This window comes from Rhea americana, unplaced genomic scaffold, assembly GCF_003343005.1.
Source record: "Rhea americana isolate MKP2758 unplaced genomic scaffold, rheAme1 scaffold_32, whole genome shotgun sequence".
In the NCBI taxonomy this organism is placed as follows: Eukaryota; Metazoa; Chordata; class Aves; order Rheiformes; family Rheidae; genus Rhea; species Rhea americana.
Window position 1 is genome coordinate 1,280,545 of NW_028186446.1, and position 26,192 is coordinate 1,306,736.

At 37.9% G+C, this 26,192-nt stretch overlaps 1 protein-coding gene across 1 annotated transcript in view; it reads left to right on the plus strand.

Annotated features, from left to right (window-relative positions):
- The window catches only part of ZNF804B (zinc finger protein 804B), a 138,366-nt gene that overhangs the window by 84,278 nt on the left and 27,896 nt on the right, over window positions 1-26,192 (plus strand). Inside the window, exon 3 of the mRNA XM_085310562.1 lies at window positions 25,360-25,503. Within this exon, the coding sequence (XP_085166688.1) occupies window positions 25,360-25,503 (144 nt within the window). The remainder of the gene's footprint in view (window positions 1-25,359; window positions 25,504-26,192) is intronic.

Consider the following 26,192-nt stretch of genomic DNA (forward strand, 5'->3'; position numbering starts at 1 on the left):
AGGTAATTCCAGAAGAGGTCATATCTTTTTATAATTGTTAATATGCAACAGTAGCAGATTTTAAAAAAATCAAATCCTTTAAAACAATTCTGTTTGTTCAGGACTAGTACAATCACCAGATACCACTCTCTGAAACGCCTGTTTGGGCGAAATAGCTATATAATTGAAAGATAATTTACTGGGCCAACTCCAATTGAAAAACAGGAGTGAAAACATTAAAATTATTCCATAGTTCCTGAACATCTATTCTGGCCTTCACTTTATTTAGAAAGCCTGACAGGCTGAGAATCTATTTAATGACCCTGAATTTGAAGGATTCAGTTGCTCCGTCACTGCCATCTAATCAGTTATGTGCTGAAGAACATGCTGCAACACAAGTGACACAAGGTAATTTAAAGCTGTCAGATAAGAGGACCTGAGGCATTAAAAGTCTGGGGCTGAATTTTCAAAACATGCCTTTCCTATGTGCTTCGGCGATTTTGATCCATACAGTTATGCACACACAGAAAAGAAGATGCAGTACAGATCTTTCAGAAAACTATAACGTGAAGTACTGCTCCTGGAGGTGAGTTTCTCATCAGAGCTCAGTAAATAAAGCAGTAAATTAACATAAAATACTAATATCAAATTGTATATAAACAATTACCTGCTATGTTGTCGACAGTTTTAGTACAACTGAGATAGGCTTTTTCTTTAATAAAATCATAAACAAAAATGATTACCATTGTCTTTCTCCCTTGTATTTCTCTCTCTTTCTTAACCTTCATTATCAGGCCCAGAAGAGAACAGCCAGGACACAAGATTGGACTTCTTTCAAATTTTAAGACGAGTGAAATTAATTTATATGTTTGTTCAAAATCCTCATTGGTATTTAAAACTAAAAACAAACATAAATAAAGAAGCAGTGGCTGTAATAGCAATATCCACTTTTTGAAGACCRTCATTCTCTTAATCTGACCTTCCCCTGCAATTTTAAGGGTACTATATGCTGCTTAAAATCTTTAAAGTATAATGAAATGTTATTTAATTAACAAGAGCTTGATTAATAAAACTGAAATGTCAAGTTCTTTAGGACTAATGCATGACTTTCCTTTCACTGGTATTATCAACATCATTTCAAACAGTGAAAGTGCTGGAATTTGCTTTAGCTACTCTTTGTCCTTATTTTAAATGGAAAAGTAAATTAAATTAATACTGTTCTGGGTAGTGTAGTTATCTCTCTCAGYTGAGCAAGAAAGGAAGGTGGAATAAGGAATTTAACACAGGTAATGAGAACATGCCTAGCTCTGGTGTGATTATAGAGCCTAACTTCCCCTAGTTTTACCCTCTCTGAGTTCCTGTGAAGAAGCAGTAGAGGTCTATGTGCTTGCTGTTGGGCAGGGAGCAGACGAAACACACCTTCAAGAAGATGCCTGCTTGGGCTATGTTCACACAACAGCAAAACAGCAGGCAATTGAATTAGGCATGTTAAGGACTTACTGCCGGTCAACAGAGATGCAGCAGTGGATGTCTTCCAGCCAATCCACATAAACACGTAAAAATGAGTTAAGTTTCAGCACAGTACAAGTACTTAAATTTCCTCAAAGGCACAAGAAAGAGAAGAACTATATCTCTGCAAGCGGTGAGACGGACTCACCCTTAACGCCCGTGACCTCWGGCTTGAGGATTCTCACCATTGTGGTTTGCAAGTATCAAATGAGGCAGTGCTATTTAACAACAGATCGTAGGGAAGCTAAGTACAAATGCTATTTTCGAGACTGGATTAAATGGCAGCATCTCAAGAAAAGGACACTGCACTCAGCAGCATGTTCAGACTCAGCCGCCTTAGCAGCTTCAGAGAGACCCTGGGGCCCTGGAGAGCCACAGAGGGACCCTCCCCAGCRCTCTGTCATCACTGGGACCCTCTTCAGTGCCCCAGTGTCACTGCGCTCCCACAGCRATGTGGGGATCAGTAGGTATACTGTAATGAGACTTCTGTGGCTAGTGTGGAGACAAAAAAGGACACTTGATGGCTCGCAATATCAACTGATTATTTACCTATTCTTTTACCTCATAGCTAAAAGTCTGGCATTTAATTTTCAGGAACAAAAGAAARTCATGTAATATGGGCTAAATAAGGGAAGAATACATGAGACTAAAATCTTCACAAAAGATATTGTGAAGACCCACACGAAAGACCTACACAGGCAGAGAATGCTGGCATCATATTATCAATTTGATAATATAGTCATATAGCTCAACATCTTCAGCTGCCATTTAGTATCAGTTAATGATCTGRCACTGTTGTCTTCACACACAGTTGTTAATGTTCATCTAGTCATGGAAAAACACACTGGCAAAACTATGTAATTATGCAGATTCTTTGTCATATGTGTTATAAAAATTGCTGGGTAGGGTATTGTTAGGGCTGCATAAAAAATGGTTTCTATGGTAGCACTTTTTCTCTACTGGTAGATACTTGGACAAGATTTGGCTTTGAAGTAATCTCAGATATGAGAATTACTGGAGCTATTTCATTCTTCACATTGGATATGGCAGAGGCAGCTGAATCGGGAAGTATTCATCAGGTAAAAGCAAAGATATTTGACCAGCCYATGTGGCTTTAATCTGTCATTTCTGCGTTGTCGTTAGGTCTGCAGCTTCAGCCATTTCAGGCCACAGCTCTGTATCTTACTCTCTTTGCTTGGCTGAAAAGCAGACTTTTCACTATTGCTGTTTTAACATACATTGTACTGACAGTGTTACAGCATTACACAATGCAGTCCTGTGTTTCAGCATATGGGAACTTCCAGTATGYCTTTTTAATTACATCACTGTGTGCAAGGTGTATTAGATGCCTCTGAACCAGGCTGTGGAGTGACATTTATCTATGAGCAGCTTCCCTAGTACTGACTGAAGCCTGAGGTTTCTTAAATCTCCACGAGCTTCTGGCAAACTAATTATATTGCATACGTGCCTAAAAGCAGTGGAGTATTTCAGTAAGCCTTGGCACTTTCTTAATCCGTGAAGAAGATCACTGAAGCTGGGCTCACTTTCTGCAGCYCACAAGGTATAGGAAACACAGATGTGTTAGAAGCCCGACAGAAGCACAAGGAGTGTGCAAGTGTGCCCTCCCCTACGCGGCGTGTGTGCGCCCACCCTCAGAGACATATTCACACCTGCTTCTGGTAGTAGTACACCAGCAGGAGCTGCATGGAGCATAGGTTGCCTTTCTGCTTTGGGAATGATTTTCTTCATGCTCTTGTGCTTGGTCATTCTTCTAGTTCAGACTTGTGCCTTGTGTCGGTTTGGTGAGTACTGGGGAACAGACAAGTGCTGTATTTATCTGAAGGAAAATGTTGCAGTCCAGAAAGAAAAGGCATAGGAAATGCTGGAAGTTTTGCAAACTATATTTATTCAAAACCAGATAATCTTGACTGTCAGGGGACAAGTACTTCAATGCCTTCTTATGTGCTCTAAGTATTTTCAGTATTTTCTAAGGTCATGGAAGAATAAACAATAGCAATCATTACACACAATAATGAATTATACAGTAAAACCAGCAGAAAAATGGGTGGATGTACAACATGGATAGTTCTATTTTGAACAATATAACTRCACAGAGAAGCATTCAGTTTATTGATACCATCTCTTCATTAGTTCTGATCTCATCTATCTTCTTTCTCAGCTTCATAGGCAGTGAATACACTGCTGGAAATGTTCATAGCTACTCTGAGACCAAATCTCACTCAACAAAAAAGCTGTAGTCGGTCACATAACATTTTTTATGAAATAAGAACATTTTTWATCTAAATCTTGGGATCATGCTATTTTTCATTTAATTGTGCAATAGGAAATACTGTCCTAAAAGTCTGGCAAGAGCATTTCACCAGCAACACCAGCAGGTCTTTCCAGATCTTTCCCTCCCTCGAAATACCCCTCAGTGGAGTCGCTCCATAGATACAAGGCAGAACACTATGTGCAGTATAGCTAAATGCACATTTTATTTTTCACAGACACTTTTACAGTTACAGTCTACGCTACAGTTTGTGATTTGTACATGAGAGTGGAGCAGATTCTTCACAGAACTCTCCCAAACTGCACATCAATTTTGCAGTGTGCATATGAAAATATGCTTGCACTTACACAAAGTTAGCTGAGTTAGACCACAGAGCAGGGAAGTATTAGGAAAGTGTAAAATTTAAGATATTATGGTAAAAAAAAGTGCTCTAGAGAAAACTCCGAAGAAGAACCGCATCAGTCACAATGTAATATCACTGTCTTGGCATTGTCCTGAGGGAAAAAAAAAACACCTCATGGAAGAGSTGGAAAAAGCTCTGCTTGAAAGTGCCAGCACCACAAAGGATTAAATTAAAAAGCATGAAAACATTCAAAAGTTTAATGAAATGACTGAGTCAGTAACAGTCCATTTCTTTGGTCCTTCTGGCACATTTCATTCAGTTCCTTTTTAAAATTAGATTATTTGTATTCTTTCCAGATTCAGTAGTTCTCTACCTATTTTATTATTGAATTACATTACATTTCCTAAATGTCCCCTTTTCTCCAGAATGTGGCATTTACTTGTCTTTTTTTTTTTCCCCCCAGTAGAGCTTTTTACATTGAAATTTTGTTCTTGGTATTCATTTATGGCATTTTGCTTAATTTTTCGAACATTCTGTGACTGTGTATATGTAGTATTTCTATAGCTACTAGAAATGAGTCTTAGGCTGAGTAAATTAACATAGATAATGGATAATTGTAAAAGGAAGATAGAACTAAATTTGCCCTAGACCACAGAAKGGTCCTTTCAGACAAAAGGTTTGTGACTGCCTACTGCTTTTTGGGGAACTGGTTTTTCAAATGCTGAAGCCAATGTCATCTCACAAAATATAGGCCTGAATTCATAACACATGTCTATATTGAAGTGGCAGGGTAAAGGCACCTTCTGTTTCTCTGGCTTTCTGGCTACATGGAGCAGTATATTTGCTTTTGGTAGAGGTTCTAGAAAAGAGTTTACTTGCATTCAAATCACAGTTTATAAGGTTAGGAGGCACTAGAGAAAACACGTCTAGTATTGATCTCTACAGTATTGGAGGGAACACTATTATCTTAACATAATATATTTTCAAAAGCAGACTATTCTTTTTGTGTGGTCTATAGGGTCTGTACCCAAAGCGAAAAACTCTTTTGGAATTCCTTTGAACAAAAGTATGTGAAGACTGAGTGAGAACAGACTAAGCATCACTCTCTCTCTTTTTTTTTTTTTTTTTTTTTTGTTATGAAAATAAATTTGATGACTGCTTTTTCAGCAGTATCACATCTAAGCTGACTAGGACTTGAATGACCTGTCAAGAATTCTTCTTAAGCAGTAATGCATATGAAATCGATTTTATCCAGGCTATCATAGTAACTGAAAATTACCTACCTAAAGCGCAATCACTATTTTTGTTTCTGCAATGCTTGCAATTATTCCTAGAGAATTGCAGGTACATTATGTGTGTGTACAGCACACATTGAACTCTGTCAASCCAAATGATCCAACAGTCCTTTATGAAATATCAACAAAAACTGTAATTAGTTAAAAGTCTATTTTCTTTTCTTAACAGAAATACCCTGTGGCTAGAAGGTAGCCAAACAAGCAAATTTATCCTTATAAACCAAAAATTCTGAGAGTCTCTTTCTAATGCTTTACTGGGATAACACATTAGAAACCCTTAYTCCCTCTGTATAAAAAGGATTATTCTACTTTCTGGTGGAACAATAACTTGCAGAAGCAGGTTTGCACATTATTTAAACACAGATGGGGTCACTCTGATCACTCTCCTTTTATGTAATATAAAAGGGAATTTCTTATGGYGGACCAGCTATGGAATAAGCACCGTCCCTCACTCATTGCTCAGYTGACAGTTTGTCATCCCTGAGGAGCAGGGTTGTCACGGGACATCCCATCTGTGAAGACACATTTGGTCTCTATAGGTGCTGGGAGTTCAAAGTAATAAATGACTTGAAAATTAGGATTAATTTTTTTTTTCTCTGTTCAATGGATAGTCAGGGAAGTTAATGGGACAGTGCMAGAAGTTCTTACTAACATACTTTACCAAAGAGACAAGCTCCTCCCTCCTAACCCAGGACAGATTTTAAAGTTGTTGAACTGTGGGAGTAAAAAATGTAAATGTCTTCAAACATCTAATATCCTAATCTGACAAGGTTGACCCTTTATCCTTGTCAGCTGAAAAGATCAGCAGCAAAGGTTTGAAAGCATTTCAGTTTTTACCTGAGATTTAAGTACCTGATCACCATTCCAAGACGAGATTCAGCTGCAGATTGAGACACTGAAGTCTAAGTGTCTACGCATGAGTTATGGACAGTATTCAGCTGCCTTAGCTCCATCATCTAGTGACATTTGCAACACCTGAGGATGTTCCACCCCTCCCTGGACTGCTCTGCTAGAAAGGTGTGAGGTGCATGTGGGGGTGTAGGATCCGAGGCAGACCGAGGCTCGGACTGAGTCACTGCTTGAGGCCCAGAGCACTGCGGGGCACGTTGGATGGTGCTGCACACCTGCAGGTGTCTGGATCAAAGCCCAGAGCTCCCCTGACTGGGATGGGAGTGCAGAGACAGATAGTGCGCATTTAGACACCTGTACGTAGGAGCTTTAGTCTTGAAATGAATACCTTTCTGAATGCCTGCACTGACGACTACAAGGGTTTGTGCTCAGTTTGACTGTCTTGTTAAAGTCGTCTTCTGTTACTCAGCTGCACGTAATGTGTTGGCAGTCCATGGGAGCGAGCGTCTTTATACTGCCTTCTGCCTCACTGCTCTTAGAGAAATTTTTTTTTTGGAGTTGATAATGAGAATGCCCTCCAGGATAATGGAAAGTGGAGTGTGGAAATGCTCTGTGGGTGCCGAAGGTTAGCATCTGTTTTCCAGCTTTTCTTGCCCTCATGTTGAACTTGTAGTTGGATCTTTCTGTGCCTAAAATGAGCAAGCTAATGGAACTGTGCAAACTCACTACTGTGTACACATAGCAGGTGACTCTGCCGCCTGATAATACTATAGCATGAGAAATTGCTGCGTGGTGCTAGTGGGAAAAATCTGGGGATATGATTCAAACCTGCTGATAAAATTTTGTTGGTATAAATTTCTATTAGTAGATATATATTGATATATTTATATCAATATTACGTCATATGACATACCCATGTCAGGTATATTACATCATTATTTACATCATTATTTACATTCACCAACACACAAAACTATAGCTGTTGAAAGTCCACTCCTGAATGAGGGTAAAATTACTGGTCGTGGCAATTAATTGACTGCCCATAGKAAGAAAGCATTGCAGGGCTGGACTGGAAGCTATTTAAAAAAATTCTCTTGTTTTTTATTGCAGTTTAAGACCACAAACAATACAATATTAATCATATATAAACAACACTGTATATAATATAAAAAAAACAGGAGGGCAGAAAGAATTATTTTCTTAATGATCACTTCAAAATGCATTTGGCATTACACCTTTCCTGATTGCCTCCAAGCCGACTGCCAGCTTTGAAATGCAGGCCAGGTCCCTGCCCACACCAAGGCAAAGTATGCTCCTCCACACAGACATCCTCTGCTGGGCAGATTAGGCCCCAAAGGAAAATTTTCCTAACAGTTCTAAAAATACCATATCTCTTTTTGTTCTTCTCTGCCAAAACAGATTACTAGTATCTGCCCTATGTAAAGACTCCAATGGCATTGCTGTTGGGAGCTCAGCTGCCCTGAGACTTAAAACCCAACCAATAAAAACAATAAAAAAACACATTTTTATTGTTTTTATAAAAACAATAAAAAAGCACATAGGAACAGAAAAGAGGGTAATATTCCAATACACTATATATACCTAAGCATGCAACTCTCTCACAGTTACAGGGAGATGGACAAGATGACCTAGACTATATGTCTTTTCTTCTTTATCAAAGATTTTATAGCTCTATAATTAGATCAAAGTCATGCTTTCTTCAGCCTGCAAGTGGTGCCAAGTGTTATCAGTACAGAAAGGCAGGACATTTAAACCAGTCAGGCAGGTGAAGTCACTGTCAGTGATATTATTTTCTGAGTGCAGATAACGGCTGTTCAACTAATCCAGTTCATAGACTGCTTTGCTAGAGCATAATGATATTTGCACCTCTGGAAGACAGCCACACTCTATTGAAATGATGCTTGATAATGTTTCTGTACCAGTTCTGCTTCAGTTGACTTGACTGCAGTGTTATCAAAATGTTCAGTATATAGAACCTAAGCTATATTTGGTGTCTCCTTGACAGAAAAAAAAAATCGGTCCCTAAACATAGTCACCTTAATGCATTAGTTCCAGATGACACTTGTTCTTGAATGCAAGAAGGAGTTGTTCTGCTTTGGGAACATGCTTCTTTCTTTTCATTGCTACTCTAAAGCTACATGTTGCTAATGAATTGTCCTTCACTTCTGCACAGATCAGCCCCAGTGTTTGACCCAAGCACTTTGGTGACAGGTTGGATGCAGCCAGAGAGTGGGCTGTGCGGTAGAATTTGTATTAACATATCTCAGAAAGTTACAGTTCCTGTTTTTAACATAACCCAAACAAGAAGCCTACAGGGAAACCTGACAACACAGCTGTCTCCTGAAGAAGGGATGTGTGATGCAGTATGCTGACAAATGGACGACAGAGGTGTAGCCAAAGCCTTTCTACTTTACTGGGGGCCAAATTTGGTATAGTACCTGATAAGAAAAGTTGCAGATGGCAAGGGATCCTACTCTGCTCTGATAACATGTACTCGCAGTCTGTCTATGTTACCAAGTAACCCAGCATAATAGGTTTGGATCAGTAAATTGAAGAGTTGGCATTGAGGCACTTACATTCACACTGTTGTTCTGAGATTTTTGCTTTGGACAAGATTTAGACTCCTCATCTGGACCAAATGTCCCCACCACACRTCTAGTTCAAAGGTGTCTGCAGAGTAAGTCACTAGCTCAGATGCTTATATATCCATCAGTGGTTGGGGTGCCTTTGATGTGCTTTTGGGGCAGATCTGCTGCATTAGTTTGCCTTCCAAGGAAGCTGGTTGCATGTCCCAAAGCTGCTCTGTGAACCAAAGTAACATGTCATGAGTGACTGGATTTGCTTTAAAAGCAATCTGATCCAAAATATTAAYGCAGGCATAGCTGCACTCTTTGAGGAATCCTTGCTTGATGCTTGATTTTTATTTCTAATATTAATAAAGGCAAAATTAAAAAAACTCATCACCTCAAATTCACTTATTTTAAGTTTCTTAYCTCTGCACTGGACTTCATTCTCTTTACCTTAAGATACTCCAGTCTCTTGTACCAGGTGCCGCTGGCTGAATCTACTTGGCTACAGACACAGGTATATCAAAGCAAGGATTATACTGTAGTTAAATGAAAGGTTTCAGCATTTGATAAGAGAATATCAGAAGCTTTTAGGGTCCTAGTGTCCAACCAACTCCAGGAGACCAGGATAACTCAAGATACTAGAATACAGAAGAAGGTTCAATGAAAGCAAGTTAAAAGCAAACACTGGGGTCTACTGTTCTACATAATAATAATAACTGAGAATTCCCATCTGGTTATTTTGCTAGAGTTTGCGAACAAAGGGAAAAGTAAGTTGAAGAATTCACTTCAAGCTGTGGCATGTTYAGACAATATGCAGCCATTTCCCCTTCCTCCAGTAACTAGAAAACCTTCCCTGTAGTCTGCATGCCAAGACTTCCTGTAAATGGAATTCATCCTACTGCAGAATGCTAGTCAAGCTCCTAATTTTTGCCCAAGAGAGTGTGGAGAAMGGTAAGCAGGTTCTCTATGCAGGGGGGGAATTCACCAAAAATTAGATGCCAGTGTCTCATTATTATATATTAGGGAAATACAATTAATTATAAAAAGCAGGATCTGAGGAAAAATCAGGTGGCTTCAAAAAATGTCTTAGTTAGCAACTAACTTAAAAAAGAAAAATTTTGTGTTTGATATATGGTAAATTTGTGGGCAGGAGCAGAGYTTCTGAATAAAGTAATATATGAAATGAACTGGATTTGTTCCTGTTTATGAATATTGTTTGCTATGTCACTTTAGTTTTCCATTATTTTATTGTATCCTGCCTTCTTTTCTGTTTATTGGAAATATAAGCATGACATTAATTTCATTATCCTATTCTGCATGCAAGCATGTATTACATTTGCAAATGAAGAAATGGAAAGGAAAAGCATATTCAGTAAGAGAGTTTATTATGCATGCATAGCAAGCAAGTGCTTGTTTTAGAACAGTACTTCTTGAACAGTTGTGATAAGGATTGCCAGGATTTAAGTAGGGGTTTTATGAATAGAATTTTTTAAAAACTAACTACTATAGAAATTACTTCAGTTCATTGAACTCTGCATGTTTTATCTTGAGTAGGACCACAAATTGTGATATTTATTGTTAGATTGAGTTAGAATCTGAAACAAAGAAACGATCGATGAATGTGGGTATTATTAAAATATATAACTTGTCATAAACTCTTATTATTATAAGTAGCCTCCTCTTTTATGATATCTTAAATAAAAATGAAAAGAAATGCAAAAAGATGTTTTTCAGCACTAGCAGTAAAAGCAAAAATCTTTAGAAGAAGAATTTTGTACATTTGTACTGATCTAAAATACTTGTTCCCATAAAATCTGCACTTTGCTGTAAATTCCAAGATATTAATACCAGGCATGAAGTGATGGAACTGTAGGTTTACCTGAAATGATTCATGAAAATGCAACTCATTAGCAGAGCCAAGCTGATAGCAAAGTTAGTCGTAACACTATTTCTCCTTATAGTATGATATTATGCTGCAACATTATTTAGATTTAGTGGTGCCAGCATCTGTTTCTCGTGATGTAAGTCATACCTATGTATCTGAGCTCTGTTTGTAGTTCATAATGCATATGGCCTCTGCTAAGTAACACAGCTTCAGATAAATAACACTAATGTAGAAATTAACCAACTGTGGCATTAAAATTTTCAGTACAGAAACTCAGATGTATACTGAGATATTGTGACTTGAAATATCAGTAGTTATCTGATAGTTATACTACATATTTCTACATAAACTAAACGGGCAGACAGAGGGACAGAGGCATGTATATCACTATAGTATACACTTTCTCTTGTGCAATTAGTAGAAATTTTGTCTTTCCTTTGTCTTCCATGGCTGTATTTTCTCCTTCCTCCTCTTCTGTATCTTTGGTATTTGCTTCTTTATTTTCCAGCTGTCTTCATCTTCTTTGTCATATTTTTCTATGTTTTTTAGTGTCTACCCTCAGTAAAATTATTGGAGATGTGGTTCACTGGGTAAGGCTGGAGCATAGGGTACTGTTTCTGCTAGAACCACAAACTTGCAGGCAAATCTTACTCATGTCATCTCACTGCTTGGTGTCAATTTTTCCATATTACTAAAAGTGTAGAGTGCTCCTGACCCCCTCTGCCCTTCTGCCAGTGATTAGAAAATGAGAGTGGATAAATGCAGTGTCGTGTTCCTGGCTAGATCAGAACATTCATCTTGTATGGGGAAGACATGAAAGAGGTGCCAACGATTTTGTGAGAAAGTGCCTAGCTATTTAAGTCCAGGAAGACTTCCAAATCTGTAAGTGAGTAGGTATAGAGCTTGGGGTTTTCTTCTTGGTATTTCCTAATAGCATGCCATTGAACATGTTGGATTTGTGCTGGGTTCCTATGCTGAGATACCCGATTCAGCTCCGCGAATACCCATATGTGGTAGGATGTGGACAAGTTAGGTAGTGCAAAGCTGAATATGGTGAGGGCAAAGTCCTAGCCCTGCGTTCAGCACAGGAGACAGTCAGGCTTCAGAAGGGTGGGGTTTTTTGAATATTAAATATATATGTAATTATGCATTCACATGGTGAACAGATTTAGAGATGAAGAGAGAGATGGCTATACAAATCAAATATGGCCATTTTTATTTCCTTCCATAAAATACATATTGTAATTCTGGCAAAACTTGTCACAATAGGCTTACTAGAATAGAATAGGTTATTTTGAATATACAAAATATGTTGCATTGAATTAGTAACTGACATTTACTGTATATAGGTTATCGAATATAATTGAGTGTCTGGCATTTAGGAGCTGTATTCCTCTCAAATGGGGAAAAAGAAAATTTGCAGGACTGCAGTTGCTGCTAAAATGAAGTTTTACACTCATCTGCTCATCCCCTTCATAATGCAAATTGTTTTTAAACTGGTTTAGACATGCATTCCAGAATGGCTGAGTCTTAGTTCTAATGAACTGAGTCAGAATATCTGCTTTAATAATTTTATACAGCATATTACTTTTATTATAATAAGATTGGGATATCTTTAAATATGGGTAATCATAACTGACAGAAATACTATTCCCTGGATATTTCTATGGTGCACTTGTATTTTTCACTGCCTGTGTGCCTGGATGCTTATGAAGAATACTTGCACTATTGAGAGCACACGTATCATCAAACATCTAATATTGGTTTGAGCCAGCTCAGAAGAATCTAACTTCACACTAACACATCAAATCTCATAATGGCCAATTTTCTGTTGGGTTTTCCTGATAAGTATATTGACAGTGTAAGGGAATACTGTCCAGCAATGAAACTTAAGTGCAGTARTCAGAAAACAGGATAAATTGCTTTAAAACTAAATGTAAGCAGTGAAATGTCAATGATGTGTGTACAAAATAGTCGGATTTAGAGACTGAGAGAGTGGAAAGTTTGCACAGAAGGGAAATAATTAACAGGGGAATGACTAATAAAAAAGCTTTCCCAAATACATTAAGATACTTGCTATGCAAAGCTTTTTTTTTCTGTCCATCTTCATTAACTCTATGTTACACTTCTCATTCATGTTGTAAATACCAACTCAGTCTAAGTTATACTATAAAAATTATATTCATATTGATTACCTACAACTGACACATACCTGATGTTATACAAACCACTAAATTTTGTCCCAGTCTGCTCTCTACACTGTAGCCACCCAGTGAAGTCTCAATGTGCCAGAGGATGGATAAGCTGCTGATAATTACTGTGAGCTTGATTCTGCTTTCATTTACAGGTAGATGAACAAAAATTATTCCCCTGAAACCAGTGGCATGTCAGAGGGATTAAGACCAGTTTTTTTGTTTATTGCATTTTATTCAAGAACGGTTAGTTTACTGTGTGGTTCTTAAATACTGGAAGGAAATATCATCCTGTCATCATTAACTCATTGAGTTATTTATTTTAATTAGATTAAGTTAAAGGTTCACACACATATTTGTATTCATTAAGGAAATGCACTGTCAAATCTATTATCTAGTAAGATTGTAATATAGATGCTTTCTGAAGATTTTATGTGCTGGGAAACTATCTAAAATCAAAGATATGAAGTATTTTTGTTGACTTCTGTAGCATTAAAAACATTAAACATTCACTGTGGAATCACATTTTAAAAATAAAGAATCCAGAGTCCATAATACAGGAGTTTCAACACAGGAGCTCAGATATATAGTGGGATATTAAATTGGCATTTAAGAATATCTGCCCTTTAAGAAAAGTGACACAGTAAGTCAGGAAATTTAATGATTGCACTCTTTGGAGTTGAGACCTCCACATTTATATTTATGATAGGTGATGATGAGGCCAGAAATGTTCTCTCAGGTTGAGAGCATCCAGCTTAAATCATTTTTCTGAAATTGAGAACCTCTAATGTTGTACTGTGTTCAATAAGTTCATGGAATTAATTGACACCCCAGGAGGCCTCATGAAGCAGCATCAAACTGTAATCAGCCACTTGAATTGTTGTTTCACGAAGCCTCGGGTCTCTACGGCAGCACTGGAAGCGCTCGTTACTGCCACGGTAATGTATCCCCAACCAAGCACTTGTGATAGAATTAGCTCTGCCTTACATAGTTCATTCATCTGAGGGCAGATGAGGATGGATCATCTTTTGTTTGTTCAACAGAGTATTTGTTTAAGATCTTTTGTGGCCCATACCCTGACTATTTTTTAAATTATATGTTGTATTCTACAAGGCCATTCTTAATACCAGCGATYGTGTACAATGAATTAAAGGGCACAATAGAGAAGTGTGCTACAAATTTGGTATCGTATTAGTTTGTTACTCAAAAATATTCCAACACAATAATCTAGTCTCTTACTGTAAAAAAGGTGTTCTTTTCCTTTTCCACGTCATTTTTTTACATCTACYTCTTCAAATATATACCCATAGGGAGGCTGGACTAGATGATCTCCAGAGATCYCTTCCAACCTTACTGATTCTATGATTCTATGAGCCTCCCTTTTAATAATTTTAAAAGTCTGAAGAAATCCTCCTGGACCTAAATTGTACTATAGCTTTTATTTGCTGTGTTTTTCCTACGTATTATATTTGTTATAGCTGAATCCTAGACYCCCATTAAAATCAGTACAAAACTTGCATTGACTCCTGTCATGGCAGATTGAGGAATGCCCTGGCTGCCTGCTGGCCCTGGGCCGAGATGGAGATATCTGCATCATCTCTGGTTTGTTGTCACCRAGGAAGCTCGCAGAGGGACACTCGTGAGCTCCCCTGCTCACAGAGGACTGGGTGGAGTGCTTCAGGCAGCTCCACTTACATAGCACATTTTGCAATATGTGTATGTGCTTTTACAGTATGTCATTATTCTGAGGAAAAAAACTGCAAGAGGAGWTAGCTGGTCAGTGGCACTGAGGTGTCACAGAGGACACCTCTGGAGTGTCCTCTGGAGGCGCCGTCTCCACATGCTCTGGAAGGCCGGRTGTTGCTACAGTGGAATATTCTGAGTAGAATTTCTCTTCTCGTCATTAGCAGGCAAAATAAGCAATTGAACATATTGCAAACTTGCAGCTACTTAATTAGCAGCACTAATGACTATACTGCCCTGCAAACACAGAAAGAGGTAGACAGGACCAGGAGTCTGTCYCTGCCATGGGTGGTAACTTGAAAGAATGGGGTACAGAAAAAATTAGGAAGGACAAGGGCAAAGTCACAAAGTCGTGCAGGGTCAGATGCAAGTTGAGTAAGATACTGTGGTTTGAAAGGATTCTGCTGTGTGTCCCTGGAGTTCAAGTACACCACGTATGGAAACCGCAAAGACAACTACTTGGCGTATAAGTGACATTTACCTGGAGCAGYGCTCAGCGTCGCAGCTGAGATGCTGCTGCTTATTTGTCTCCATTCCCGCTTTCAGTAGCACATTCACTCCTCCCTGATGAGGAAACTTCCTGATGCTGAGAGTGAAAACTAGCACTTTATCCCTAAACATCTCTCCTAGGAGAAGGCTGGAACTGAGCATATGATGTAAGAATGTGTAAAATACATCAAGTTTTTAGATCTTCTTGATATAATGCTAATCAATTTTAAGTCTGGAGGTGCAAGACAAAGACTGAATTAATGTCTTTGGTCAATAATTGTTATCTGCAGTCAGCAATCAAGTATTCATGTTAATTCTTACAGAACTGTTAAGTAACTACTGTCTTTTGCCTGTGAATGTGSTCCTGAGCCTTTGCATTCACTACACAGAAATAATTTTGGAGCATAGTTGTTTTCCCTTTGGGCGGAGAGGGTATTACCAGGCAATTATTCCTATGTGATGGCTCTTGAGCACRGGATGTGGGAGAGTTTGATTTTGGAAATTGCCATAATGGTGCCATTAATCTGCAATTTCAGTGCCCAGTTGTATTTAGAAATTAAGTCACATTTAATTGCCTGATGTGTTACAGGATGGATTTCAAGCCACAGATATTTTACTGAAAAAAAGCTAGAAAAAGGTCCCCTTTCCTYCTCTCCTCCCTTCCTTCCTTCCACTTGTGTTTTTTTAATCAGAATGACAACAATGTTAYACTTTCATCTGGCAGATGAATGAACACGATTTTGTTTCTTGGTGGAACAGTGACACATATAAAACTRCAGAACTGACAAATAAGTGCACAGAATTTTGCAACCTCAATCTACACATTTGGGGTGGGGTGGGGGGGAAGGGTATATGTCTGTGTAAATAACTCTCATTTTCTCGTTTAGATTTTATAGAGTAATTTGAAATTCTCCTTTTTCACATGGATAGCTTTAAATGCTAAGGAAGTGAAAGCTTTCATATATTGGTGTTGCAGGCTTCTGTTGAAAAAGTGCAAAAAGGGATGCATGAAAAGCTAATGTGCAAAAATATCCTATTTTTTGGTTAAAAGCTTTTCATCAAATGCCATACAATGCAGTGATGAGGCAGAATTTTGTGGGGAAGTTGTAAGAGGAAATGAACTATATAGATATAATTCAATAAATACGTGATTAATGCTTACACTATGGGACATTTTCCGAAGTAGAAATATACATAAAAATAAGAAAATAAATATTACCAATCTGGATTTACTAGAAGTTTATTAATATTTTTATCATAAATTTATCATAAATTTACCAGTTATTCTCTGTTGCTATGAGCAATAGAATCCCACCGATATTAGATGTCATACTGTATCAATTATGGTATTGAATGAATCTACATGAATTGGTTTTAATATAATGGTATCTGCAAAGAAGGAGTCAAACAATATTAGAAGGGAAGAATGAAAATGTTTAATGTTATTAGCATTAAAGACCATAAAAATCTATTCGATATGATTAGCCTATATTTTATGAAATATGAACTTAATAAAGARGAAGATTCTCACAGCCAAGGATGAGTTGTGCAGTAACTCTTCCTGAGCTCACAACAAATGCTGTATTTTCCTACACAGTTACAGCATGATCAATGCTTTGAGCTAGCCTAAGTATGAAAGAAAGTGCATATAAGCTAAATTCCATTGTGTTCTATAGAAGAAGGTGTTGGTTCAAAATGTACAAGGATCTTAAATTGTATCAGATAGGTTTCATCTGAAAAGAGGTATCAGACAAAGAAATACAACATTGCACATTCTATTAAATGCAGTGCTGGAACATGCATTGTACTCTAAAAATTGCAATTGGTAAAGTGAGAATGGCAAGAGATAAATGGAGAACTAACTCTTCAGATTAATTGATAATACTTCACTCATCAGAAAAGAGGCAAAAGAAATGATCACTGCAGAGGAGGAGAGAGAAAGTGGTATGGAATACTGAACAAATTGAAGGAACTGACTTTAAATTGAAGGCAGACAGTAATCTCACAATCAGATTCCCTGGAGGACTTCCATTTCTGCAGAGAAACAGGAAAAGGTGAATGATTTTTTTAAAATTATTTATTTCCTATGTAACAAGAACATTTCTTCTGCCCAACTTAGAAGACACACTTCTATCTACATTTTAAATTAGTCATAACAAAATAAAATCTCACTGGAGCCTTAGTAGCAACTTTGGATTTACACAAGTCAGCAAAGCTACAAATCTGCAGAGTAGCTGGAAACTTTCTGAGATCCTCTGGCATTTTGTAGGTTTTGAGTGCTTACCCATGACTCTTTTAGACTTYGCTTTTAACTGCCTAACATATATTCCTATCAGAAATAAAAATACATTCTCTTCCACTGTTATCCCAGAAATCATTTCAGCCTTTAAAATTGTATCCTAAGTCTGACTTCCTTTGTATCATTGGGTACATTCTGGGTCTCATCCCTTGATCRCTTTGGGACTATTGCTGTAGTTGCAGAACGACAACAGAAATCACTTWTTTTCACAGGACAATTAGTATCTGGAAATCATTATTTAAATATTTCGTTCACAGGAAATACTTTGAAAATAGTATGTCAAAAGCTAACCAGCATTAATATATGTCAGAGATTAACATTGTGGATTAGATGTAAAAAGCAGGCAGCATGCTATTAAGGAGACTTAGAGTATCTGTATTTTCCTAAGTCTTCAAATCAAGTTTAGTCTTCCATTACCACAGTCCTATTATATCCTATTATAAATTTATCATGTACCATCTTAAAAGAAGAAAAGTTTGTAGATATACCTACTTCTATGATGTCAAGATTGTTCTTGAGTCTATTACACTGGTGGTGAGCAACTTTCTTCTGTCTGATTTCTAGCCTAAAAGTAATGCAGGCTTTATGTCCCACTTGTACTTCATGCTTGAGTGCTTTCCCATGTCTCTTTAGAAAATTTCTTGCTTTATATATTCAAATGTAATGTTTATCTTTTTTACAGTTACATCTCACTAGCTGGATAAGAAACAGGAACATGTTCTTCATCATCTTCTGCTTCAAGTTGATGAGCTTAGAGAAGAAATAATTTAAATTAGTTCATACAAGTTTAGCCTGATAATTTGTACCATTTCATATCATCTTCCTTCTATCACTCTAATTCTGAAGTCATTGACTCTTTCCTCTATTGTTCAGATCCTCCACCATATTGACAGTGCTTCCCAATTTTATATTATTTACATTCTGTCACTTTTGGTACAAAATCAGTGGAAATAATAAATTAGATTCATTCCATGAGTGGTCTTGGAAGAACTCCATTAGTTAGCAATTCTTCCCATCTTATACTTTTAGTTCAACATTAAAGATTGCTATTTCTCCTCTAACTTTTTAACTACACTATTAATTTTGCACTAATCCCAATTAAAAAAAATAGTTATATTATTCAGCAATTATTATTTAATGAACAACTGTATCACTATTTAATAATATCCTGTTGACATGTGACGGTTCTTACTGATGCCCATTCACATCAGCTACAGTGGATTAACCTTGTGSACAAAATCATTCCTCAAAATCCAATATCAAGTTAATCCAGTATGTTTTGTCTTTGGTAGGCTGATCCAGATCACTATTTATTCCATTTTCCATTAAACTCCACCTCTTCATAATCTTTTCTTTCTAAATCTGTTGTAAAGCTATGCATATGATAGATGTCAGGCTAAGATCTGTAACTGTCTAGATTATTTTTCTTCTTCTTAATTCAGATCTGTTACTGAGAATAACTCAGTTGCAAAAAGTGTTTAGAAAACCTCAGACAAGCACAAGTCCCTTATAAAATTACCAGAAGAAGCCATGTGTCTTAGACTATATAAGATTTGTCAAAGATCTGAATACAGTAGCCCTGTTGGTGTTTTCCTTCAAATTCATATTTTCTATAAAGCTGATTCTGATTCCGTATTGCCTATTTTGATATCAAATAAATTGGGAATAGGCTTATGACTCCTTAAAGTAACAGCTCTCTGATAGATCTGACCCATTAGTTCCGGGAGGTTTGTACTCTGAAAGGCAAGTAGGACATGCTAAAAGCATTGCACTTCTCAAGGCTCAGCATTCTAGTAGCAAATGGAAGAGGATTTAATTGGCAGTATTACAGGAATAGCCTGAGTGTGAAAAATATGAAGATCTATTTGTTTGGAGAAGTTAGGAGCTGCTTTCTGTAAGTCTGCAGAGAATGATAGCATTGCTGCTTTTGAAAAAGATCCTCTTGCAGGTAAACATAGGTAAATCTGTAACTCCTCACAGAAACTGTGCATAGAATTTTCAAGGTGGATTGCAGAGGGGCAAATGAAAATGCTCCATATCATTGGCTTCTCCTGAAGTCAGTTTCAGGATAGGTTAGAGATGTGCAGGATACTCACCGAAGTGAGAATATGTGTTAAGAATGAACCAAGAGGCTGCCAACCCCGAGGCTCCTGTGATTGTGGTATACTATCCAGGTTTCACACCTGCTAGAAGTGGATATCTAATGCAGCTGACCAAAGTCATCTACTTTTCATTCCATCCCCGCTATTAAACTTCCCTAGCAAACTCTTTAGTTGGCAGAAGAGAGTCTTCTCCAGAGAAAAGAAAAGGAAGCATTTGGGGACTAGTTCACTGATTGAACCATCCTGTGTTCACTTGCATATCCTAACATGGGACGTTTGCATTGCTCTCAAGCTTCATATTGCACACAAGTACTTTGACTACTTCCTGCATTCAACTCTGCATCTTGCCTGATCAGTTCTAGAGATCTTTCTTGATATATTGTGCTATTGTTGCAGAAGGAAAGACAGAAGGGGCATAAAAGTTATCTGCAATTATCCCAAGAAGTGGTGAATGAGCAAGCCTTTGTCAGGGCACCTGGGTTGAAACAGAAGCCCCGCAGTTGCTGTCTGCATCCTTCCTTGTGCAGATCTTGACCACTCGGAGACGAGATATTTCTATAAACTTCCAGAAAAAAAAACCCTGCTATTTACCATAGTGTTCACCTGAAAGCTCCAATAGGAATATGAATTATAAACTGAAATCCAATTTGCCTAATTTAAATACATAACTCACAATTTCTTAAACCTCTTATCCTTACTGTTCTGCCCAGGGGTCTCTCAAATATGTCTATATCTTTCTCAAAATGTGGGGACCAAAACTGCCTCAGACATGAGCTATATCTATACTTCTATTGTATCTGCCCCAGCAAGCAGTCCTAGTCTCTCAAGCCCAGGATGTGGAATAGCTGTGAACCGCACTGCATCCCATGGCATATTGGTTATCTCCATGCTGAGCTGAAGTCTGCTCAGGTCCATGGGATATACTCCTGCAACCCTTAGAAGTAACTGATATGCTTGTTTTTATTTCAGTGTGTCTCAAATAACGTGAGGGCTGTGTTACAACCTGCCTGTGCAGGCTATTTATGGCATGATGTGCCATGGCTTTTTATGGCATGTGAGCATTGCCTGCCTTGGGGAAGGCTATGAGATGTGGATGCCTAAGGGCATGCTCGGTAGCKGTTGGAGGACTATCTAGGGCAGGCAGAGCCTGGTGAAGTCTCATACTTGCTGCCTACAGAGAGGTGGTTTCTGAACTGAATGTTATCCCAGAACTACCCTCAGCCTCATCTYCAAGGGAACTAGCAAGTTTACTCCAAAAGAAAAGCCAGGGAATGAGCAATCATATACAGAGTGGGGATGATGGAGGACCAGGTTCCAAGAGCCAAGTGATTTGATGGTGTAGATGTACTCAATAGTATTTTACAGCTGACATTTCACCAATACTGAATCAAGTGGAATCATTACCCTCAGCATCTTACATATAACACTACTATTAATATGTCATACTGTGATTTGCCTTGACTTTCACTGTTGACTTTAATTTCTTTTCCACTCTAACCTCCTGGACCTTTTCCCATGCATTGCTATTTATTCAGCTATTCACAACATAGTGAGTGTGATTTCCCCTTCCAAAATGTAGCACTTGACACACATCCCTACYGCATTTTATCTTGCTGATTTCAGACCATATCTCCAAAGTATTAGTTATTTTGAATCCAAATCCTGAATTTTAAAGTGTTTATAYCTCCTGTACCTATAATTAATGTAATTCACAGATTTCATATGTAATCATAGTTCATTTCATTTTCTAAATCAGATGAAAATATACCTAAAAATTCTCAGATGTAGAATACAATTCTGCAGCTTATTTATATGTATGTATATATATGTATGTATATGTATTATATATTGTCCTACTTCTTCTTTATCTACTGTCTGAGAAAACTTGAAAAAAGAGGCACTTGAGTCCTTTCAATATCATTTAATGCTGACACTCATATCTAATCTGGCTCACAGGCTTATATTTAAGATAGGAAACAACTCTGCTTGTGTCCCCAAAGAAGAAACAGTCCATCATTTACTGAGCTCTGCGTTTTTGTAACAGTTAGCAGTTCTGGTTACTAATTTTTGCATTCAAATTTAGAAATAGGTGATGGAAAATGGGCTAATAATGTTATATTTTTCCCCATGTTCTATTTACAAGCACGATGAATTTATTCCACTATATTTGTAGTAATGCATGGGTTTATACAAAACTGCTTCTGAAAGTTAGACTATATCAAGTGACCTACTTTTCACCTTGTTCCATTTGAACAGAGCAGATATATTTATTATCAGTTCCTGAGGCAAGCAGTATAGTATTGTTTTGTCTAGATCAGCATACTTTAATGGCTATGCAGTCTATTAAATATCTCTTACAGACTCTGGATTTAATAAATGATTTYTAATTGACTAGGTGTCACTGGCAACATTCTAGAAAACTCAGTTACATGAGATTTTTCATTGATTTTGCCTATATTAGAAAAGGAAATGTCAGATACCATTAATTGCATTCTCACAATAAGATGCATGCTGCAAAAGTAACTGCTAAGTGAAAGCACTTCCAGTCTAATGCTCAATAGAAGTATTCATTTTAAATGAATCCAATATATAAACACTTATTAYTGTTATGTGCCTCTGTGGGCCAAAGTGATGTGAATGCAATTATGACCTATAATATGGAATCACTTTGCAGGTTTCTAGGAAAAAAAATGTATTGGGTATATTTCACACTTATTTATTCTCCTATGGAATATCATCTGTGTCCAGCAACACAGAAGATGATCTAGGAGCYCCATCACTGCCATCGACTTGCACTTGCTGTTCTTATCCATACCTCAAGCATAGCTCTGCTGCTAGCTTRCATTGTCTTATAACTATACTCCTTATTTATCCAGGCTACAACAGGCACATGACCAGAGTAAAGCTTCCACCACTGAGACAGATATATTCATAATCCTTGGTGGTTCCCAGTTCAGAYTGCTTGTTTTACCTCAACAAGAGAGGTCTGAAAAGCAGACAGGCTTTTGTGATCACCTATGTTTTCTACAGACGTAATTCTACGTATTTTCTTTCACATGATCTCATTCATTGTACAAAAATTGACCACTGGTGCCTATATTCCAAGGGAGATGTATTAGCAGTCTGGATATGAAAATTCATTTCACTATGCACAATTTACTGTAGAGCTAGAAGTTCTTRTGCCTTTGTAGAGAAAGAAAAATCCATGACCTTTCTAAAGTATGTGATGTAGCATTCAATTTCCCTGCATCTGATCGATAAGCGAGCAGGAAATTATATCTTTCACCATGGTAGACAAGCATAATTAAGCAATAAGGCAATGGAGGTAGTTGTGATTATCTTAGGATGCACCTGGGAGCTGCCTTGTTGCTATTTTAAAACATCCTTATGCTGAGAGAACTGTATTAATTTCTGCTGAGAAAGATAAAGTTGGCAGTTTGGAACAGCAGTTTCAGTTGTGCTTCACAGAGAATAATGCAGTGTGTTCACCCCAAACAATTAGGCTTCTCCTTCAACAGGAGCAAAGATGGAGCATGCTGTAAACATTTAATTGATAGTTCAGAACCAAAAAAAAAATATATATATATATATATATATATATATATGCTTTGGCTGATTGCCAATGAGTGCAAAACTTATGTTTTTACCAGTTTAGAGTAAAAATATGTTGCCCCCAACACTTGACTTCCAGTGAAGGCATCTCTGCATAATTAATGCTGTTGAATCCACATTYTAATTTATGCATTTTAATTATACCAAAGGCCCAGTGAATAATTAATGCTAGTAAAACAATGGGTCTGAAGCATAAGCTAAAAAGTATCACTTTTTAATGGGCTTTGTAGATTTAAATAACTAATGAAAGCCATTTAACTATTTAATGTGAGACTATTTCCCCCTAATACAACCAAGCATTAGATACCACTATTGAGCAGCCTCTCAAGTGGAGAAATGAGTTAGCTCAGCCTACCTGTTTTTAGAAATGGCCAATCTGAGTGCACCATAGTCCACTAATCTATGCAAGCCACATGCATRCAGGGAGGGGATGTATTTGATGTTTGCCCTGTGAGAGGGATTGATGGGTCATTGACACAACCTGTAAGATGGAAAATGAAAATTTCAGGCACTCCTGTCTTCGAGATGGTCAATTCATGAAATCTCCATGGAGAGATTTAGAAGTGAATATTAAGAAAGATATAACACCTCTGGAGAGAGTTTCATCTCATCCTGAAATAGGTTTCTGAAATGGAATAAATCACTGTTTGGTAGTGGCTATCATTTTGCTATTGCCTGTGAAGGAAGCTTAGGATACTACCTTAAACCACACACCTAACTCTAGACAGCTCAGTTTGGGTGAAGTTAATCTCACCAGAAATGCTGTCCTCTAAGCTATCGTGTGAGAAAAACCTAATATCAACTTGACAGCATCAAGGCCAGGGCAGATATGAAGACTCAGACCAAAGAGTTGTCCGTTCTTGTGCTTCACAGTAGCAGCCAACACCCCTGTTGCAAGGTCAGGTCTCAAGCTCAAAACACCGCAGCTGAGCGAGCCCAGGCGAGGCACGGACAGGCTCTGAGTAGGTGACACACTGAGTGATGAAACCAGGCAGATACCAGGCAGCACTAACTGTGTAGCATGGGCAGTAAAAACTACCTCTTTTTTTAAACAAGTAAAATGATATAGATCATGAGGAGTTACTGCAATCCCTGGCAGTAGATGACATGCAGTCCAGTAATACCAGCTTGTCAAATTGAATTTAAAATGAATTGMTTTTATGAACTTTTTGATTTGTGTTTTCCTTGATGGAAGTTTGCTTTTTAAGAACATTTAAGAAARTTTAATAATAATAAATAATAATATAAATAAGTGGTTTTAGAAGAAATAAAATTGTTAAAGGCTGCCGACAATTTTGAACATCAGTCTCCTCATTCATGCGCGGTGGAGTTAACAAGTTTTGGCTCCTACACATTAGGCTTTCTCTGTGTACCTAATATATACAGAAAACAGTACTGGACTGTCCCGAACAATTGCGTGAGGCATTAGGGAGAGATGGAGAAGAAATACTGAGAAACCAGCTATATTCCCCTATCTTCAGCTGTGTGTTGCTGAGCCTGGACACATCTTCTCCATCGCTAGAGCACTGCGCGAGCTGTGCTGGCGTACAGGAGGGGCCGCGGCGTGTGCCGGGCGGCGAGGTGCCGGGCGGCCGGCGTCTCCCCTCGTGCCGGCCCCCGGGAAGAGACAGGCCGGCCCTGGAAACGCTCCTGCTGGGAGCCCCACGTCCAGCCGCGGTCCGGCCCTGCTGAATATCTCTTCATACGGCACAGACAGCAGAGCACAGAGGAAATCTGTCTTAATATCTATATAACTACAGCTTCTTTCTTCCGAGCAATGATAACCAAAAGAGCAGACACAGCACAGTGTAAACTGGAAGTGCTGGAGTGACTGATGGACGAACCCTGGTGATTTATCTATTCTTAACTACTCAACTCTCCCAGCGAGAGAGCTGCTCGGAGCGGTGCTGGTATCCCTCCGGGCCTCGTGCCTCTCTGCTTTGCACGGTATCTCCAACAAGTAGTAAGAATAAGTATTCAAGAAATAGAAATATTTAGTAAATCTAACTTAAGACCAAAACATCCTCAGAGTGTACTTTGATACTAGGATGGAGTCCRGTGAACTAGCAGTTTTGTTTGTGATGTTCAATATAGTATTTTTAATGCGGATGACAAAATAGCTAATAAAGCGTGAGCTCAGGATCCGTATCAAAGCACGTCCCTTTGCTTGTGCCTTCGCAGGACTATGCTGAGAAGGAGAAAGCGGCAGCAAAGGCTCTGGAGGACGTGAAGGCTAACTTCTACTGTGAACTCTGTGACAAGCAGTACCACAAGCACCAGGAATTTGACAACCACATCAATTCTTATGACCATGCTCACAAGCAGGTAAAYCTGAAAAATGTCCACACGTGCTCTAGCAGTTTATCTTCCTTTTTTTTTCTTATTGTGGAAAGTTTCTAAATTCATTCAAGTAGATGACACGTTAATACCTGATACTTTCAGCTTTAACATACTATTTTTTTCATTGAAGTCAAATGTAAATTATTCATTGTTTTCCTCCTCAGCACAAGTTATTTTAAGCCTCCTTTGACTGAAAGATCAGTGTCTATCATTTTAGATAAGGGCTCAAYACTGCTAATCGCACTGAATTTGATATATTCAAATGTGGAGTTACCTATAAATGAGAGGGAGGAGGAGGGATCATTTCCTCAAATAGCCAGGTCCCTCTTTTAGATTCAGAAGGCAAATGATCATGCTGTTATGTTCCTGAATTTGAAATCCACGTCTTACAACGTTTCTCAGAGTGGAATACAGTTTACCTTGCATGCAGAATGTAATACAGAATAACAGCTGTTGCTACTGCACAACATGACATTGCATTCATGCAAAAAGATAGTAGTTGCTAATTATTTATCATTATTTTTGTAACAGTTTAATCAGTGCTATATATGGTAGACATATCCAACCTAGGTATKCTTCCTATCCTGTTACGTCTGCTTCCTACATCCTATTTTTCCTCTGATTTTAACAAAATCCATATTTCACCTTGTGTCATGGAAGCAAAATTCAATCAA